This window comes from Nyctereutes procyonoides, unplaced genomic scaffold, assembly GCF_905146905.1.
Source record: "Nyctereutes procyonoides isolate TBG_1078 unplaced genomic scaffold, NYPRO_anot_genome, whole genome shotgun sequence".
Taxonomy (NCBI): domain Eukaryota; kingdom Metazoa; phylum Chordata; class Mammalia; order Carnivora; family Canidae; genus Nyctereutes; species Nyctereutes procyonoides.
Window position 1 is genome coordinate 32,882,564 of NW_026575131.1, and position 21,829 is coordinate 32,904,392.

General features: G+C 35.5%; 1 protein-coding gene across 5 annotated transcripts in view; it reads left to right on the forward strand.

Annotated features, from left to right (window-relative positions):
• DENND6A (DENN domain containing 6A) overlaps window positions 1-21,829 on the forward strand; it is an 89,016-nt gene that overhangs the window by 43,627 nt on the left and 23,560 nt on the right. For 3 of the 5 annotated variants that reach the window (XM_055344207.1, XM_055344206.1, XM_055344205.1), the window contains exons 2-8: window positions 8,400-8,479; window positions 11,054-11,092; window positions 11,193-11,235; window positions 16,170-16,282; window positions 18,028-18,108; window positions 19,950-20,055; window positions 20,695-20,774. In XM_055344207.1, coding sequence (XP_055200182.1) covers window positions 8,402-8,479; window positions 11,054-11,092; window positions 11,193-11,235; window positions 16,170-16,282; window positions 18,028-18,108; window positions 19,950-20,055; window positions 20,695-20,774 — 540 coding nt within the window. In that variant the 5' untranslated portion in view covers window positions 8,400-8,401. The remainder of the gene's footprint in view (window positions 1-8,399; window positions 8,480-11,053; window positions 11,093-11,192; window positions 11,236-16,169; window positions 16,283-18,027; window positions 18,109-19,949; window positions 20,056-20,694; window positions 20,775-21,829) is intronic. The other 2 variants (XM_055344203.1, XM_055344204.1) reach the window with 1 other exon arrangement.

The following is a 21,829-nucleotide window of genomic DNA, read 5'->3' on the forward strand; positions in this document are numbered from 1 at the left end:
TCCTTTTTCAGTGGAGAGAGTCCTACTTAACTTGCTTTGTAAAGGCAAGGCCTTCGAATCTTAATTTTCTCACTAGTAAAATGAATTTGAGCTAGTAGAATCGTACTTTATTTTTTAAGCAGGGAACTTTTTCCCCTGTGTAAGTAAAAACCTAATATGAGACCTCAGTGGCTAACCTGGTTGAGATGGGGCCTGTGTGTGTATATTTGGTTGTGGACAACAGGAATTAAGCTATAGCTCAAGCAGAAAAGGAAACTTGTTGTAAGGCAACAGATTTCTCAAGATATTCAAGGTACAAACCTAGTAGGGCTTCATAAAATGACTACAGCCCCTAACTTGGAAGCTTCTTGCTTATGCTCTTGTTTTATGGGATTTTGTTTATGCTTCATGCTCCCTACAACTTATTTCCTTAGCTTCTATAACCTTTATGGTGGAGAAGTTGCCCTTTTCAGCCACTTCAGTGAAGAGAGATGCCCAAGGAAGGTACTCAGGCCTGGTTTGGGGCAAACAATTAGCTGAAGACCTGTAGGTTAGGGGAGTGGTCCATGTTGCAGAAAATGTCTGTTAGACCCTGTAAAGGGGACAATGAAAGGTATCCTTTAAGTTGGAAAGAGATTATAAAAGGTGTTGACAATAGGAGGTGTGCTCAACTTCTTTTCCCACAAAGTGGCCCTGAAGCATCACTGCAGAATCCACGTGCCCTCTGGAACAAAGTTTCAGATCCTCTGGATTTTATAAACTAAATCAGTTCCAGCTCTGAAATTACCTGATTATATAGTAAAGCCTTAATCATCTAAATCCAGAATTGCCTCATTTATTCAAGTATTTTTTTCCTTGATTGAGTAATAATATGCTTATTGTTGAAAACTTGGCAGGAAAGAACATTATAAATACTATAGAAAACACAGAAAAAAAGTGCTATTAATATTTGACATTTTTGTTAATGCTTTTTCTTTTTTACATAATTTCATATCTGTCAAGAATTAATTTGTTTTAAGAAAAGAAACTCTCTCAAATTTTTTAAAAAAGATTGATAGTAAAGAGTCTCTTGGAACCCAGTTGCAGGAAGCTGGAATGAACCTCGGTATTTGGAAAGCCGCAGGCTTTTTTGCCTTTTTTTTTTCTAGAGCTGTGTAGTCTTTTGTCTCTGCTTCTCTTTGCAAGTCTGTTTCATTCTCTGTGCTGAGGCTGGTTTCTTCTGCAAGTTTCATTTTCTGCTCCCCCATTTCTCTTGACTTTGGACTACTGTGGTACTGATTTTAGCCAAAGCTACTCTAGTGTTCTGGAACCAGGCTGAAGCTTAATTCAAATACTGAAGTATCTGATTGGCTCAGCATGGGTCAGGTGCTCCCTCTTGTTCAGTCATCTGTGTTGGGAGACAGAGTTTCAGTGACAGTAGAAGCCACTTGTAAAAGGAGGAGGGGACACTTGCAAAGCATGGGTTGGGCAGCAGCCCCCCAAAACAGGTCTAACTATCAGACTCTGCTTTTATTGATAAATATGTTCATGAATAACTAGCCAGATCATTAAAGACTCTTCATAAATAGAGTTTTTTACACCATAATTTATTTAACCATTTTTCTTAGTTTAGGTATTTAGTAATTTACTTTTTCTTTTTTTCTTCATAGTGTAGAGAGTTATTTGCTACCAGTATATACATCTTAGAGATGTTTTGAATTTCTGAGACCCTTTAAAGATTTACTTATTTATTTATTTTGGGCAGGGGATATTGGGGAGAGGGGAGGAGCAGAAGGAGAGAGACAAGCAGACACTGCATTGAGTGTGAAGCCTGACTTGGGGGCTCCATCCTACCATCCTGAGATAATGACCTGAGCTGAAATCAAGCATCCAAATCAGTTGGATGCTTAACCAAGTGGGCTACCCTGACACCCTCCCCTTTAAAAAAAAAAAAAAACGACTATTTATTTGGGGGGGGGGATTTTTGAAAGCCTTTAAAGTATATGAACTACAAGGTGGAGAGTTTTTATCAAGAAAGGATGCTATATTTTGTCAAATGCTTTTTCTGCACCTATTAAGAGGATCATCTGGTTCTTGTCTTTTATTAACAAGGTTTATCACATTGATTGATTTGCAGATGTTGAACCACCCTTGCAGCCCATGAATAAATCCCACTTGGTAGTGGTGAATAATCCTTTTAATGTACTGGTGATGGGCATTAAGGAGGGCAGTGATCATTGAAGTGATGCGAGGTGGGTGTTACATGTAACTGATGAATCACTAAATTCTACACTGCTCTAAAAAAAGTCACATGAATTTATAGAATGTCATAGGAAGTTTACATTTCTGTAATTTGAGGTCAGCTCCTGAACCTTTTAGACCTTGATTTTATAAGAATTGAGGCATCAATTCTGGTAGCTTTCCTTCCTTGAAGGCTTTACCTATCAACTCTTTGGGTAATTTCAGTCTAATTAAAAGAGCACAAGGTGTGGGGTTTTGAACATCTGCTAGTTACCTGATTTTTGCCTAGTTTCTTCAGATTTTTGAGCCTCATTTCTCTCAACTAATAAAGTGGTAAAATAATATCCTGAGAGTGTTGTTGGAGGTACTAAGAGAGAGAATGCATGTAGAAATTAATACCTATCGTTTAATGCATGCTCAAATGTTGGTCCCTTATTATAGTGTCCTTGCACATTCAGTAATCAGTGTAGGACTATTCTTGGCTATTCTCTCACTCTTATTATTTTGCTTTAAATTCATTAAAAAAAAATCAGTTTTGGATGTGAACCCAAGTATTTAAAGCACTTCCTGGGGGAACACCTAGCTGACTCAATCGCGAGAACATGCAACTCTCGATCTTGGGGTTGAGTTTAAGCCCCATATTGGTTGTAGAGATTACATACATACATACATACATACATACATACATACATACATTAAAAAAGGGGGGGATGCCTGGGTGACTCAGCAGTTGAGCGTCTGTCTTTGGCTCAGGGCATGATCCCAGGATCTGGGATCAAGTCCCATATCGGGCTCCTTGCCGGGAGCCTGCTTCTCCCTCTGCCTGTGTCTCTGCTTCTCTCTTACTCTGAGTCTATCATGAATAAGTAAATAAAATCTTATAAATAAAGACTTAAAAATAAAGCAGTTCCTGGAAATCAAGTTTTTTAGGTTTCATTTTGCTGATAATCTATGAAATAGCACATTTGTATGTATATATAGTTTGTATTCCACCTCTTGCTGAAAATAATTTCAGGCCAATTAAATAATCTATAAAAAGGACAGTTTATTATTAATATATTGGGTGAATTGTGATGTCATTTGGATTACTGATCTTCACCCCGCCGCCTCTAAAAAAAAAACAAAACAAATTGAAGATAAAGCTCTGCTGTGGGGTTGAAGGCATACTTATGTGTCATTTAAAAAAAAAAAACAGGAGAATTGACTCCCCTTTCTTTTTCACTTCTGCTTTTTTCATCACTGCCTGTTCCCCCTTATCGCTCTAGCAGAGTGGAGCGCCTGAGGTAGTCACCACAGTTTTCTTTATTTTAGCAACATTTGTTTATTTTTTTGAGAAAGGTGAAGGCAGTTGTGTGAAGGGTTGTTTCCTTATTAAACTGGATGCTCCATAACCTCAGTATTTGATCCTCAGCAAGTTTACTGTTTTAATCAAAATGGCTGTTTATGTGTAATTGTATGTTGCTGGACTGTCTGAACTGTCCATTCAGCAGATATTTATTGGACAACTACCATATCTGTACACTGTTGTGTCCTGGAGATAAAGCCTTAATGAACCCTCCCTTTAGTGAGCTTCCAGTCTAGCATAGATGGTAGGCCATTAAACATTGAGGGTTATAACAGGAGGGTTTGCAGGTACTAATAAGGGCCTTTACATTTCCTTGTGAACTTGCAGCATTTCATAGTAGCTTGATGTAGTTCTGTGGTTTGAGAGTTAAAGCCTTAGTGATCTCCTGAGTTTAGGCTCCCAGATTTTACAAGGGCTTCTTCAGTGCTGCTAACTCTGGTTCTATTATGAAATTATATAATCCCAATATGAAGATAATCTGGGATCTTCCCCTCTCCAATTAGTCTGTTTACAAGTGCTTTATGTTTTATATTTACTATGAAGAATGATGTGAAAAATGGACAATTGTATCTAAACTTTACTCTTATTAGCAAGAAATGTTTCACTGTCCTTTCCATGTTCAAACTGATCACATTTTCCAGGAGCATAATTTAGTTTTGATCTTGAATAAGCTGGAATCTTAGACTGAGGCCCAGCCTGTTCTGATTCTGTGGTGTCGGGCCATTTTTTCCCACTTGTTAAATTAAACATTTTTATTGCAGCATAACATACATGTAGGAAAGTGTACAAACCTTAAGTTGGGTGAATTTTCATAAAGTAATCATACCATCCACTACCATAGAGATCAAGAAACAGAATTATCACTGCCACGGAAATTTCATTTATGTCTTCTTTCTGTCATGACCCATTGCCCTTTCTCCCCAGACCCTAGCAACCACTAATCTACCTTCTGTCTCTATGGATTCTCTTATTCTATACATTTCATACGAATGGAATCATACAACCTGTGGCATTTTTTTTGTCTGACTTCTTTCACTTAGTATATTTTTAGGGTTCTCCATGGTGTGGTACATATCAGTACTTCTTTTCTTTTTATGGATGAATTTTATATCATTAAATGGAAATACGACATTTTGTTTATCCATTCATTATTTGATGGAAATTTGTTGTTTTCCTACTTTTTGGCTATTATAAATAATGCTACTATGAACATATGTTTATAAATTTTTGTGTGAACTTGCGTTTTCACTTGTCTTGGAGTGAAATTGATGTTTAGTAAGGTAACTATGTTTACTCTTTTGAGAAACTGCTAAACTGTTTTCTAAAGTGGCTGTATTTTCACATTTCTGTTAATAATATATGAGGGTTCTAATTTCTCCATATCTTGTCAGCACTTGTCTTTGTGTGTGTCTTTGATTACAGCCATCCTAGTGGATATGAAGTGGTATCTTACTATAATTTTATTTGCATTTTCCCTAATGACTAATGGTGTTGAGTGGCTTTTCATATACTTACTGGCCATTTGAATATCTTTTTTGGAGAAACATCTAATCAAATTCTTTACTCATTTAAAAATTGGATTATTTGACTTTTTTATTGAATTGTAAGAATTCTTTATATTTCTGTACATTAGACCCTTATCAGATACATGATTTGCAAATAGTTCTTTCCATTCTGTGGGTTATCTTCACTTTTTTGGTAGTGTTCTTTGAAATACAAGGGTTTTAAATTTTGGTAAAGACCAACTTATGTTTTCCTTGGTTGCTCATCCTCTTATTGTCTAAGAAACCATTTGCTAATCCACAGCTATAAAGATTTATTCCTACGTTTTCTTTAAGACATTTGTAGTTTTAAGACACTTTAAGACACTTAGGTTTTTAATCCACTTTGGGTTACTTTTTTTATATATTGTGAAGTAGAAGTATTACTTTCCTTGAACCTTATTTTGATACAATTTTTGGTTTACATAGAGTTATAAAAGTAATTCATTTAGCTTTCTCATAAGTTAACATTTTACATAAACATAGTACAGTAATAAAAACTAAGAATATAATACTGGCGTGATAGAATTTGCTAAACAACAGAGTTTATTGGGATTCACCAATTTTTCTACTATTGTGCTTTATCTGTTCCAAGATCCAGTCCAGTTTCCTACATTTCATGTAGGTATCATATCTCTATAGTTCTCTTCCATCCATGGAGCTCTTCAGTCTTTTCTTGTCTTTCATGATCTTGATATTTTGGAAGAATACTGTTCATATATTTTGTAGTACGTCTTTCAGTTTTGGATTTTCCGGTATTTTGTCATGATTAGTCTGAGGTTATGAATTACTGGGAAGAATACCCCAGGTATGATGTGCCCTTTTCAGGCCATCATATCAGGGAGTATAGGATGTTAAAATGTCACATTATTGGTGATTTTAACCTTGATCACTTGATTGAGATGATGTCTGCCATGTTTATCCACTATAAAGTTACTATTTTTCTTGTAATTAATAAGTGTTTATTTTGTTAGAGATTGAAACTGTGCAGGATCTTGTTTTCTAAACTTTGCCTGCTAATTCAACATCCGTAAGTGGATCTTACCTATAGTGATTATTATTCTGGTGTTCTCGTAGTGATTTTTTTTCTTTATTCCTTCTATATTTATTAGTTAGAATTCTTTTATGAGGAAGAGTTGTCTCTCTTTCTCATCCATCTGTCCATCTACCTATATCATTATGGATTCAAGGATACTATCATTTTTTTTAAGTTTTATTTATCTATGATAGTCACAGAGAGAGAGAGAGAGAGGCAGAGACATAGGCAGAGGGAGAAGCAGGCCCCATGCACCGATAGCCTGACGTGGGATTCGATCCTGGGTCTCCAGGATCACGCCCTGGGCTAAAGGCAGGCGCTAAACCTCTGCGTCACCCAGGGATCCCTCAAGGATACTATCTTAACCAGCTTTGAGCATAGGTACCTTTTTAGGTTGGCTCCTATGTTCTTTAATCATGCCCCCTTCCTTCTTTTTTTTTTTTAAGATTTATTTGTTTGTTTGTTTGTTTGTTTATGAGAGACACAGAGACAGAGAGAGGCAGAGACACAGGCGGAGGGAGAAGCAGGCTCCATGCAGGGAGCCCAATGTGGGACTTGATCCCGGATCTCCAGGATCAGGCCCTGGGCTAAAGGTGGCGCTAAACCGCTGAGCCACCTTGGCTGCCCTCCCCCTTCCTTTTTTTGAACACTTTCTTTCTGGCACCACAAGATGCTCCAGGCTCATCTTGTATTTTTCCTGTCCTACCCTGTAGTCACTACCTCCCTAAGAAGCCCTGATTCTTTTTATAGCAGAATGGTACTTATCAGTCAGCATCTCAGTATTAGCTGTACTCACTGCTACTGGGGTGTCATTGCTTTATTTATCATATTAAAAAGCCTTTTAAAAGGGGTATTATAGGTGTGCCTGGGTGGCTCAGTCGGTTAAGCATCTGCCTTTGACTTGGGTCATGATCCCACTATTCTGGGATGGAGCCCCACATCTGACTCTGTCCTCAGCGGGAGGTCTGCTTCTCCTTCTCCCTCTGCTATTCATGTTCTCTCTCACTACTCTCTTAGAAAATGAGATATTGGGACGCCTGGGTGGCTCAGTGGTTGAGCATCTGCTTTCGGTTCAGGGTGTGATCCCCGGGTTCTGGCAATCGAGTCCTGCATCGGGCTCCCTACTGGAACAGGAGCCTGGTTCTCCCTCTGCCTATGTCTCTGCCCCTATCTCTGAGTCTCTCATGAATAAATAAAATATTCAAAAACAAAAAATATTGTTAATAATATATCTTAAAATATTTTCCAGCCAGTTTGTTAAAATTATGTGGCACATAACCAGTTGAAAAATGTAGACTTTTTTTTTTTTTTTTTTTTTTTTGCTTGTAAACAGTTTCCATTTTCAGTTTGGAATGAATGTTATTGTCTAATCATTTAATCATTAAAGACATAATTTTCTTTTTATATTTTATTTTGGGGGCACCTGAGTGGCTCATTTGGTTAAACATCCAACTCTTGATCTCAGGGTTGTGAGTTTAAGTCCCACATTGGGTTTCGTGCTTGGTGTGGAGCCCACTTAAAAAAAATTAAAAATAAATAACTAAATAAATAAGCTTCTGTTTTTAAGTAATTTCTGCACCCAATGGTGGGGCTCAGACTTAAAACCACAAGATCAAGAGTTAGCTACTCCACAAACTGAGAGCCAGCTAGAGTTAATAGGTTTGGAATTTATCCTCTTTTTAAGGTTTTGATTATGTTTATATGTGAGTTAATGTTTATATACGAGATTAAAGCAGGCCTAGGATGTAGTCTCTGCTAGGCCTGAGATGCTGGGTAGAGTGTAATGGAAACAGACACTGAGTGACATGGCAGCTGGTAGGCATCCATTCACAGATAACTGGGATGCATGGCAGGCATGAATTTTTCCCATGTCCAAGTAGTATTAGCAGTAAGTTAACTGGTGTTCCTCATTTTCTTTATCTGGGACCATAATTACTCCTACATTGAGTTGGGAATGTTAGGGTATGCAGGGGCAAGTGGCAGATAGACACACCTTTGAAGAGAATAACCTGATTAAAAACATTTCAAAATACTACTTTTCAGTATCTATATTAATATTTTTTCTTGTGGTACTTTTTTCCTATTACATCATGATGTGAAATATTTATTCTATGTCATTATTTTTAGGCCTTAATGCTATCAAATAAACCTACTTTTTTCTTGGCTGATTACCTGGCCACCTCTCCCTTGTTTCATATAACATGGAAGATCTTAACATAGGTAACAGAACCAGGGTGACATTAGCTGATGCTCTCTGTCCCCCTTTGATGCCTCCCAGGAATGCCGGTGGCCTGGGGGACAGAGATGCCTGGACTTGAGCTGTGGAGAGAGGAAACTTCAAGCGAGAGGCGTCTCCAGGTACTGGGGCCAATCCACAGTTGATTAATGCCTGTATAGTTATCAGGAGCTAACCAACTAAACTAACACTGATTGCCCAGACTTATATTTATACTTTTTTTTTTTTAACAAGATAAAGTTTGTACATAGATAATCTAGTAACTGGCAGTTTGTGCAGTTTGAGATAGATACTTGGCAGTGGTTCCTTTTTGTTTTTACGTAGGGAGTTTAATTGAAGTTTTTAAGCTAAGTATGTTTTTTTTTTATTTTTTGATCTTAAGTACACTGTGGGCATGTGCATTCCTATATCATAGAAAGATATATTATTTCTTTTTGAATATCATATCTATTCCAAAATAAAACACTGGATAATCTTAACAGAATACTTTAAAATGAAATTCTAGAATACTGTTTGACAGTCTAATACAATCAGAGTTTTTAAAAGGCAGACTTGTTATGTAGTTCTTACATCTTTTTAGCTTAAATATATATAGCATGCATAAGTCCCTTAAATATACATACAGATACATACACACATTATATATAAGATACTCATATATATGGGTAAAACATATAATTTTTTTCTATATTGTCATGCTGGTATTTTAAATCATAAGAAACCAAAATCTGAACAAACCACTGTGATGTCTTTATGTAATAAGAAAAGGAAGTTTTGTATATTTGCTTTTAAGTTTATATTTTAATTGCAGGAAAGAAAAATCTGAAGGGCACTCACATAAAACTGAGTTTAGAGTCTAATATAAAGCTGTTACAGGCCACTAAATTTTACCAATATGATAACTCTGGGATAACTTATATGTAATGAGATTTTCTTAAAATAGAGCTAAAGAGGTTATAATTTGCCATTTTTAAAGGTAACAAGGTAAAATGGTCTCAAGGTGAAGCAAGGGAGATCTATGTACACATAAAGAAGAATTACGTATTATTAAGTACTGAGTTGTTGAACTAATTTGAGGGCATATCCATTTATTGAAGAAATATTTTTAGTGTTTACTGTGCAGCAGAGAATGCTCTAGGTGTTAAGATGGAGTGATGAACAAAACAGACCAGATTCTTGCCTTCATGAATTGTGGAGACAGGTTACTTTAGATTGGTCAGAACATGGTACAAAACAGAAGGAATATTGACTTTGGTGTCATTTTCTATTCCAGGTATGGTAGGTGGTTTTCATGTAATGTATCAGCTCTCTAGACCCTTCCTGTAGCCCTATATTGAGAAGGATTATATGCCACATCCTAGCTAGCTAGTGGGGAAGAGGGCTGTGATTGTACAGTAATGATCGCTGCTAAGGATGGAATGAGAATGGTGGCTTGTGTACTTTGGAATCAGACAGGCCTTGGTTCAAGCCCTGCCTCTGGCACTTACTAAACAAGGAAACTTTAGGAGAGTTATTTAAGTACTATGAACTTGTCCCCTCTTCTGTAAATACAAGGAGAATTGACAGAATTATTGTGCAAGTTAAAAATTCCAGAAGGTACTCATTATTATTTCTCCCCATCTTTTTTCTTACCGTAGTTTTCTTATATATACAATGAGGATATCACTCCTGGCCTTGTCTATTATTGTGAGGACTAAATAAGTGAAAGAAATGTGTGAAACTACTTTAATACAGTTTATAATGTGATATTACTGTATATTATATCTGGAAATGGAAAATTATTAGGCTCTTGGGCAGCTGAGGGAATGGAAGAACTCATGAATTCTTCCAGAAGTGAGAAGTCATGGATCCCCACATTAGCAACCCAACATTAACATAATTTAGCTACTCTTTGTTATTAGCCACTAGCTAACCTGCTGCTTTTAACCTCATTTCTTCTTTATATTCCCAAGAGAGTCTGGATTGGTCCACATGAGCATTGTCAGAATTTTCACACCTAGCCACATTTCAGTAGTTGGTTGACTGGCCTGTAGAGTCTGCTGCCTTTGGGTCTGGTGTTTGCTAGTGCTTGTTTTGACAGGAGCTGTTCTGGCCTATACTTGCCTCCTTTGCAGGGATTGTGGGGAAGGAGTTTCCCTCAGAAGGTGCTCTTGATCACTATAGGCACTAAACTGACCTGTTCTAAGAAAATGCAATGATTATTTAAAGGGGTTGGAGGAAATTAGGATAGATTTTATGGTGGGAGATGGCCTTTGAGATTTCTTAAACTATGGATAATTATTTTCTCCTTCCAGTTTTTCTTTTAATAAGTAACTGGTGATTTGAATTACTTCTTAGAATTGATTGAAAAATTCATTATTTCTTGAAGTAGCTACCAGCTGATGGATCAAATTCTTTTTAGATTTTAGTGTTCCAAAGAAAACTCAATAAGCTTTGAGTTCTTAGTAAATCAACTGGTAAATTATTCTTGATAAACCAAGATTTCACCAATCTTTTAGAGGTAACTTTGTGAATTTTTTTTTCCTAATGTAAATCCTACTCAGTTCTTCCAGCTTCTCCCATGTGTCATTATTGAAATTTGTCAACAATTTCTTAAAACTATTTGACCATAGCCAACTAGTATTAGAAGTACTGCTAATGTTTATAATATATACACAGTATATTTGTCTAACGAGATTTAATTCTTTTTCTTCCAGGTAATTTATCCTCAACATTCCAAACTTACTGATAAAGAAGTAAGTAAAAATATTGCTCCATATAGTCTGCTATTCTATTTCTCTTTGTTTTTATTGGTGTGTGTGTGTCAGCATATATAGCTTTTGTTTTCTTTTTCAGAAAACCAATATTTGCTATTTGTCTTTTCCAGATTCAAATTCAGGTAACTATTTTTCATGTGGCATTTTTGTTGAATTTTATACTAAGAATATGATCATACTATTAATATGCAAAAGTGGATTGAAATAGAGTATTAGAATGCAAACTCTGTTTCAGCCTAACAAGTCAGTGATGTGATTCTTAGTTTTATGATGCCAGTCATGTCTTTTTTATTTTAGTTGGCTCAACTTTTAAAATAAGTGTTAGGTTGTAATGAGGTAAAACATCAAGGAGCAATAAACTGTTGAAGTAGTGAAGAGATCGAAAACCAGCAACATTGGTATGTCTAGGGATTTATAGAAAGTAGCTTACTTTTAGTTCAAGATTTGGAAGCTTACCCAAGAACTCTGTGAAAGCAGTAAGTTTAAAAAAAAAAAACCACACACAGGGTGAATCTAGTTATGAAGCATGGCCATCAATTACTTGTAATAGTTTGTGTCTGTTAATATATGTAAAGCATGTGGAATAGTGTGTGGCGTATTGAAAACACCACATAAGTGGTGCAAACTATTATTATTTTAAGCTTGGTTTTGCTGGCCTTTTTCAAACTTGCCCTTTGTGTGGTCCTAATTGTTCAAATCTTTCAGGTTACCTCTTATGTTTCACTTTCAAAACAGCTTTTCAGGCTTCTAGTGACCAGAACATTCCACATCTTAGACCACACACAGTTAGAACCCTATGAAGCAAAGGCACTCCATTTCCCTTTCTTTTTGTCATTACTTCTAATATCCTGTTAACTTAGTTTAGTTAATCTAAAAGGGGAGATTTGACATTTTAATTTTTGAAAGTATTTTCTCCTTTCCTTATAAATGCTTCCAGGGTTCTTTGCTGTACATTTGCAACTCAGCTTTCAGGAATTATGTAAAAAAGAAATGGTATCTTGGTTTAAAAAAAAAAAAGCCTCTGAGAAATCCCAGCAGGAGTTTTATTCTAACTTGGAATTATTGGAATCTCTTAATATGTTTGCCTATTAATGAAATAATGATAGAGAAGTCCTATAGGATCTTCCGTCATTTCCTTACAAAGTCTACCCATGCAGTTCTGAGTGTAGTGAGTGTTGGATTGGACTTTCAGGACTCAGGGCAATCTGAGTTATAGGCATTACAAAATGAACTGACGTTATGTGATTGGAGTCACAGGTGGATTCCACTGCACACCCTTCTCTTTCAGATCACAGCTGGGTTTCATGGCTCTCTTTTTCACCTCTCTGCATGATCTTCAAGGCTAAGAAGCTAATTCCATGGTGTTTGAATAGCCTTTTTTATTTTTAGTTTTGTAGTGTCTTCCTATGTCCCTTTCTTATTAGAAGTTAGACTTAAGTGTAAATCCATGTAAATCAGAATTTGTTCAATATTTTAGGCACTTGAGTGGTGTACAGATGTTTTATAATGCCTTTCTTATGAGTTGCACATCAGATGAAGTAGGGTTTGTTTTATTTAAAGTATGGTTGATGCTTAGAAGTAAAATTGACAAAAGGTCTTAAAAACAGACACCTTGCCATCTTAGAAGATGATTTTTTTTTTTTAAGATTTTATTTACTCATGAGAAACACAGAGGAGAGAGAGAGAGGCAGAGACACAGGCAGAGGGAGAAGCAGGCTCCATGCAGGGAGCCTGACACGGGACTCGATCCCGGGTCCCCAGGATCACGCCTTGGGCCGAAGGCGGTGCTAAACCGCTGAGCCACCCAGGCTACCCTTTAGAAGATGAATATTAATCTAGACAGCAATAGGCTGTGAGTTTTATATGTATTTGAGAGTACTGGTCTCAGTTGTGATTATCCAGCCAATTTGTTTCACTTATATGTTTATAAAATGCATGTTGGGATTCCTGGGCCAACTTTGAAGTGGATTTAATTTTTTCCCAAAATAGCTTTTATTGTTATGTAAGGAAATCCAGGCACAGTAGAGCAGTCTTTAGGAAAGAATCATAATCTAAGTTTTGTTTCCATGGTGCACACTTAAAGTACAATCACATTTAGACTCACTGGCATATAGATAAAGAAGAATGCTTTTGGGATTCCCAATGGAATGATTTACCAATCCTCCATTTCCTCTACCTGCTATCCACACATATCTTAGATCCTGTGACTTTAGAAAAAAAAATTTTTTTTAGTTTGTTTTTATGTTTCAATATCTTGTTTGATTTAAGTGACTTTAATCTTTAGGAGCCAAATTTTGAATTTTAAGAAACCTGCATCTGGAAAATGTAAGGAATGCTGAATTTTATGAAAAGGGAGTAATAAAACTCCCATAGCCTTAACCACCACCCCCCCCCCCCCCGGCTCCATTCTCAAATCCTGGACATGCTGTAAGAACTTCCCAGTGACCAGCTGCACCTACAAGCTGTAGAGAATTGGTCAGGAAGACAGTTCACCAGGTCAAAAAGGCTTTAGTCATGTTAGTCTTGTCAACTGAGTTAAATAGTTCTTGTTTTATGTTTCAGAGGTTTGTCCTCTTCACACATAAAGGCTACTTAAAGAAATATAAATTCCTTACCTGGCTAGACCTTTGTTTTCCATCCTGACCTCACCATTATCATGATAGGAAATGAGACATTACAGAGTGGCAACCAGATTTTTAAATTTGGCATGCAGAAACTGATATTTAGGAAGAATAAGACAATCCTGATAGCCTGCAACCTCATCAAAAATAAATCTATATTTTTAGTACGAGCCATTGGATTTTTCTGCTCTACCTTACTAAGCATTTCAGAAATTAATGTGTACTTTTTGGTGGAGTTTTCTTTCTCTCTCTTTTTTTTAAAATGTTTTAAGTTTTTAATTTAATACCAGTACAGTGTTAACATACAGTGTAATTACATTAGTTGCAGGTGTACAATATAGTAATTCAGCACTTCTATACTTTATTCAGTGCTCATCAATACAAGTGTTCTCTTTTATCCCCATCACCTGTTTTACTCATTCCCCCCTCTTCTGGTAACTATCTGTTCTCTATAATTAAGGGTCTGTTTCTTGATTTGTCTGTCTCTCTCTCTTTTTCCCTTCTTAAATTCCATGTGGGAGTGAAATTGTATGGTATGGTATTTGTCTTTCTGTGACTTATTTCGCTTAGCATTACACTCTCTAGATCCATCCATGTTGTTGCAAATGTCAAGATTTCATTCTTTTTTATGGCTGAGTAATATTCCATTGTATATAAACATGAAAGGTGTGGGGGATGGGGTGTGTATGTGCACCACATCCTCAATATCCATTCATCTATTGATAGATACTTGGGCTGCTTCCATATTTGGTTATTATAAATAATACTGTAATAAACATATGGGTGCATACATCCTTTTAAATGAATGTTTTTTGTATTTCTTAGGAAATACCCAGGCAGAGTGATTACTAGATTGTTAGGTAGTTCTATGTTTAATTTTTTGAGGAACCTCCATACTGTTTTTCCACAGTGCCTGCCTCAGTTGCTTTCCTCCCAACAGTGTGAGATGAGAGGGCTCCTTTTTCTCCACATCCTCACCAATACTTGTTTCTTGTGTTTTTTATTTTAGCCATTCTGACAAGTGTAAGGTGATATCTCATTATGGTTTTGATTTGCATTTCCCTGTTGATGAGTAATGTTGAATTTTTTTTGTGTGTGTGTCTGTTGGCTTTTTTTTTAAAAAATAGTTAAATATCTTCTAAAGGGAAAAATTGAACCATCAACATATAAATCTCTTAAACTAAATGCTATAAGTATTTTCTGTTATCTCAGGTTTCATGTGTTTTCCTTATTTCTAGACTACTGTAACAAGAAACTAACTTCACCTGTGCTCCAGTCCCCCGTGTTCCTTTCCTCCACCACCAAAGAAATTTTAGTTTCTATGACTGCATTTAGGTATATATACTAAGTTGCTTTTAAAAAATTTAAACATATTATAAAGTTTCTGCTTCCTTTGTTAAGAATCTCATGTGCTAAGGAAATATAAGTACTACTTTGTATAATAGTAGTAAAATCTTGAGCACATATCATATTTAGTATCATTTTATCAGTTCTAAATATAATAGCCAGAAAGAATTTCAGTGACAAGTTATTTAATATGCCTTTTACTTTTTAGACTAGCAGTCTTTAGGAGGAAAGAATCATAGTCTAAGTTTTGTTTCCATGGTGCACACTTAAAGTAAAAATGGTTTTTTGTAATTATGGCCAGTTTAGGTGAAGTTTACATGTCTTAAGAGGTTTACTAGAAATGATTGATGTTTAAAAACATTAGTCAAAAACTTTTTAAGTTAAAATGAGAAAAATAGTGAATCTATTACTTGGGCACTTCCTGAGTCTCCTGTATTATGTCTTCTTAAAAAACCTTCTCATTGTATAATATAAAACATATACAAGGTCTAGAAATAGAATATTGCCAGTGCCTTACAAGCCCCCTCCTGTCCCCTCCTAAGCACTGTTTTCCATCCCCCTCCAAGTGCAACCACAATCCTGATTCTTAGAGTGATTGTCTTGCCTTTCTTTATACTTTTATCACCCAACTATGCATCTCTAAACAATATAGTTTAGTTTTGCCTGCCTTAAAAGGAAAAAAAAAAAAAGAAAACAACACTACATAAATGGATTTAAACAGGGTATGTTCTTCTGTATTTGGCTTCTTTTTTTTTTTTTTTGGCTTCTTTTTCTTATTATTATGTTTGTGAGTCAACATTACAAACAGTTTAAAATTTTTTTAATTACGTGGGAAAAATGGAAAGGAAAAAATAGTAAAGAGACCTAGAGTTAAGATGTGTGTTTTGCTGGTGGCTTTGCCTCTAACCAGCAAAGATGGCTTTGGACAAGTCACTTGAACTTTCAGGATCTCCTGTTTCAATGGTAAAACAGAATAGAATGGGTTTAAATAGTTGACAGGACTTTTTTAGCTCTAACATTTGGTGAATCTGGATGAAGAAATGTTATACTATGCTGTTCTTAATTACTTTCATTTTTGTTTTCATTAGGTTGTCTTGGAGATACCCAGTTTTGTTTTAGGTTTCGACAATCTTCTGGGAGGAGGGTGTCACTGCATTGTCTCCTGGATCATTATGACAAAGATTTACCAGTTTACTTAAAGGTTGGAAAAGTAGTAATAGAAAAATGTCCATGTGAGAGGAAACTTTAGAACTCAGCTACCTCTTATGGCATTCAGAAAGATTTTGCTTTTGTGTTATTACTGTATTTTACTGCTAAATTTCGTGAGTCTATTTCATAAGGATTCAGCATGTGTGACAGTAAGAGACTTTATAAAGTTACAGTTCTTGAAACACATAGTACGGTTATGATCTATAGAAATTGCTTACAATGTTGAGGTAATTTTCTTCCATTTGTGTTAACTCTTTGTTTAGATCTGGAGTTAGGGTGGTACTATAACCAATAAATGTCACTCAGAGTTGAAGATTCCCTACTTTACAATAGAATTGTAGTTGTCTCTTTTTTATTTTTTTAATAAGCTTTTTTTACAGTTATTATTTATTAAAGACAATTTTAATAATTCAGGTGATTTCAGAGTGTAACTTTCTGTTTGGTATTCCACATTTCCATCCCTTAACTTGTGAGGAACATTTCCATCTGTATGTCCTATCAGCACGTCCAATATGACATTATTTGCCTGAATATGACATTATTTGCCTGAAATGACATTATTTGCCTGAAATCAGCATTGATAGTTCACCTATCGTCGACTCATAGCCATCTACTCCTTTCCATGATCTTTTGATATTGCTATTAACATATTCTTTCAACTGTTAATAATAGCTACTAATTATTGGAGCTTGTTATGTTGTAGGCACTGTATTAATAAGCGTGTGTTATTGATCCTCCTTACAGTGTTCTGAGAGAGTTCCTTTTGCAAATGAGGAAATTGATGGCTGTTGAGGATAAGAAATTTGCCCAAAGACATCCCATCTTTTATGTTTTTCTTTTTCAATGTAATATATTTTACACAGTGCTGCTAACAAAAGTATACATGCGTATTACATAAAAATATAAAATGACTTTATTGCTTAATGAGTAAAGAGCTAATGATAGTTAACTATTTCCTTATCTTTACTTTTTGGGCCTTCCAAAATAAGACCTTTACGTTTCCAATTTTTAACTTTACCTCCTTTTATATACACGTGGCATATTTTAGCCACACTGAATTATGTGCTTTTTTTCCTGAGGTAGCTTGTATTTTTCTGTTTGCATATTTTTGCTCAAACCTGAACTGTCTCTGTCTCTGTTTAAATCATATCCATCTTTCAATGCCCAATTTGAAAATAGCTGCCTCCATGAAATCTTTACTGATCCCCAAATAGAGGTAATCTCTTTCCTCTTGGCCTCTTTGTGACACTTTGTACTTTCTACATAGAACCCGCTTTGAGCTTTGTTTTTATCCCTCTTTAGATTATAGAATTAATAACCTCAAGTTAATTAATAACTAATTAATAAGTAAGAGTTACTTTCAAATTATTTTTGATAAACATTTTAGTGTTTCATTTTTATTAGGTAAAAATAGAACTGGCTTTGTAAGATTCAGATTGGCAATTTAACTCCTTTTCTCTGTCTTTTGAAATTTTACATTAGGATACTTCATTTTATTAAGACTGACCCCTAACTCAATTATAGGTACAATTTAAAAATATATATATATAGCATTGGGGAAAACATAGAATTTGATTGTTTCCTGACTTCTACTAACTGGTATGAATATGAATAAAGAACATAAGCTAAGTAACTAGCTCTTTGTGTATAACTCATATTTCAGTTCAGGTTTATAAAGCAGTGTTATGTTAATATTAAAGGATAGCAATATGTATTTTTTTGTCATTTCTTTCATAGAAAGATCCTGCTTATTTTTATGGATATGTGTATTTCCGACAAGTTCGAGATAAAAGTCTAAAAAGAGGCTACTTCCAGAAGGTAAATTTTGTATATACTAAGGAAAAATATTTTTATATTACGGCTAGAAAAATGGAAACTGTGAGGAAGAATGGTCTTTAAAGTCTTTGATATTTTATCTTTAAACATACTACAACTTACTTTTTTTTTTAATTATAGACACCTGTCCCTAGATTTTTAAATAGTATTGAATTTTGCTTTTCTGCTATCTCTGTGCTAAATTCCTGATGGTAAATTATGGATACTATATGAAACTGTCAAAAGCCTAAAGAATCTGCTTAATTTTCACATTTTGGGGGGATCTCTGGGTGGCTCAGCAGTTTAGCGCCTGCCTTTGGCCCAGGGCGCAATCCTGGGGTCCCGGGATTGAGTCCCGCGTCGGGCTCCCAGCATGGAGCCTGCTTCTCCCTCCTCCTGTGTCTCTGCCTCTCTCTCTCTCTCTCTCTCTCTCTCTCTCTCATAAATAAATAAATCTTAAAAAAAAATTTCACATTTTGGAATGAGAGAAAGAATAAACAGATGATTGTAGTATTGTTACAGCTAATAAAAACCTGCAGTATCTTTTTTAAACTGCTAAGAGTTGGGACGCCTGGGTGGCTCAGTGGTTGAGCATCTGCCTTTGGCTCTGGACGTGATCCCAGGGTCTCAGGATCAAGTCCCACATCAGGCTTCTTGCATGGAGCCTGCTTCTCCCTCTGCCTGTGTCTCTGCCTCTCTCTCTCTCTCTCTGTGTGTGTCTCTCATGAATAAATAAATAAAATCTTTTAAAAATAAAAATAAAAAATAAACTGAGAGTCAGTAAATACACCTCATCAACATCTTAGTCATTACTATTTCCACTCTAAATGTACAATTATTTTATTTTCTTAAAAAAAGTTGGGTACACCTGGCTGGCTCAGTCAAAAGAGCATGCAACTCCTGATCTTGGGGTTATTAGTTTAAGCCCATGTTTGGTGTAGAGATTACTTAAATAAATAAATAAACCTTAAAAAATTTCCAACCACCAGTTTAAAAAATAAAAAATTGGTTCTGATTTAATCCCAGCTAACTGGGACACACTCTTACCTTTTGTAACTAGAATGTGCATTGACAACTACTTGATATTGGATGGAAAAGTAAAAAGGAGTTTTCAAGAAAAATAGATTAAAAAGAATGGCATAATTCATGTCTGAAATGATCCAACTATAGAGTCACAATTTTTTTTTAAGATTTTATTTATTTATTTATTTATTTGAGAGAGAAAGCACACTGTGGGGGAGAAGCAGAGGGAGAAAGACAAGCAGACTCCATGCTGAGCACAGACCCTAATGTGGGGCTTGATCCCAGGACCCTGAGATCACAATCTGAGCTGAAATCAGGAGTCGGGTGCTTAACCCACTGAGCCACCTGGGCACCCCAAGTCTCAATTTCTAAGTATATGGCTATAACTATTGAAAACTAAAATAGAACAATCATAAGTCTTAGTTTGAAAAAGCATAACAGTTTGCTCTTTCGGTATTAGGAGGAGTTCATCTAGCTAATTCCTAATACTGCTTTGCTAATGAAAATAGTAGTGAGGCTTTGGAAATTATCCATGACATTTGTCTGTTAGGAAATTCTTTTTCCTGAAGAGCAGGAGAATCTGTCAATGTGTCCTTATGCTCTTAAGGTGTAGTACTAGGTTAAACTTTTTACATTCTGCGACTATAGTTTTATGTAGTTTTTCTTTTAATCATCCACTGCAAAAGCTTTATTTCAAAATCCACACTTTTTGCTGATTTTAGCTTGCTAGTAATTGAGTAGTAAGAAATGACAAGTTTAAATTACAATCATTAGGAAAATAAAAAAAAAAAAAACAAACTATGTTTCTTTTTTCTCTCCAGTCCTTGGTTTTGATCAGCAAACTACCTTATATTCATTTTTTTCATACTGTGCTCAAACAAATAGCACCAGAGTATTTTGAAAAGAGTGAACCTTATTTGGAAGCAGGTAAGTTAAATAAACATTATATGAGTTAGATACCTTTATGAAGGAGTTTTAAGAATTTTGCTAGAAATGGCTGATAATTATAAAGTTGGCTTTCTAAAAAAATTAAGAATTTTAAGGGCTATATGGTAGAAGAGAGAGATGTAAAAAACTATTCTGCACCTTTACCTAACAACACCAAAGACCATATCTGTTACTGTCTCCTTTTGCAACAGAGATGATGCCTATTTATTAGGATAATAATAAATATGGAGTTGACAGTTTTGCTTCTCAGAATACTGTTTAAAGAAATCTTTATGTCCCTCAATACAGAGACCTCTATCGGATGGTATGCTTTTGTAGTTAATTTTGTTAGATGAGTAGGAAAACTCCCTTTTTTAAACCTATTGGTTTTTTTTTTTGCTTTTAAAAAATTTATAAACCAATTCATATCCTAGAACACAGGTATATTTCTGGTATATGTAAGATATTTTCACTACTTTTCTTTTACCTTTTTTTTTTTTCTTTTACCTTTTATCCTCCACCTTCCAAGGAAGGAAGTGAAAAGTGGAGTTCTATGGAAAGTGGAGTTCTAATTTCTAATGTTCCGTTTTTCATATTTTAATATTTGAACTTATAATAAGGAAATGTTTTATTTTTCAGCTTGTAATGATGTTGATCGATGGCCTGCCCCAGTGCCAGGGAAGACATTACATCTGCCTATTATGGGGGTTGTAATGAAGGTAATACCTTTTATTTCATTTGTCTCTTTTTCTGAGGAACTCTAGGAAGTTTATAGATGAGTTTTGCTTTTTAACTTCCTAATGATGTTCAGTACTATTACTGCTTTCATTTGTATGTGAGGAGTAAAGTGATACCATAGTCCATTCTGTTGCAGAGTCATTAGTCACTTAACTCCAGGGGCCATCTGTCCCATTTCATCCTGTAGAGTTTACATGGAGGTATCATTCTTATATAATACATGTGAATGTAAATGCCACCTTCTAGGGGTACCTGGGTGGCTCAGTGGTTGAACACCTGTCTTTGACTCAGGTTGTCCTGGGATTGAGTCCTGCATCAGGCTCCCTGCGGGGAGCCTGCTTCTCCCTCTGCCTATGTGTCTGCCTCTCGCTCTGGTCTCTCATGAATAAATAAATACAATCTTTAAAAAAAAAAAAAAGTCACCTAGACTTCTGCAACTCCATGGCCCTCCAGAGATGGGTGGCATTGCAGAATACTTGTCGAATTGAGTATAAATTAGTAAAAATGAAAATAAATTAGGAAAGCCGTGGTTCTTAGTTTTAAATGATCTTCGTGATGTATAGTGCTAGACCAGACATGTCTATCCCAGGGTATTGTGCTCTATTCACTTTTGCTTTCTTTTTCTTTTTTTCTTTTTTTTTCCAATGAATTTACATTTTGCTCTCAGGCTTGAATGTTCTCTAAGTGCTCTTGCAATTCATCTTCAAGTTGGACTTATTTTTGGCAATGCTCTGTTTTTAGATGTACTCACTTCTGTAGGATGTGTTCTGTTTTTTCCCTGGGAGATCATCAAAAGTAGTACTCATAGCTCTAGGTTGAGAGTTCTCATGATTTCCTGTTAGATTTATCCCATAGTTGGGCAAGCTTGAGAGGGTGTGTTTGGGTGTGTGTATATTAATGAAGCAAAGATTGGAACAATAAACAAGAAGCAGTATGAAGTTGATGCCCTTTTTCTGTTTTTCAGCACATTTGCTTCTCAGCGAGTTAGTGATTTCCATGTGTCTGGGAATATGGAGATCTCAGTTCACTTAACTTT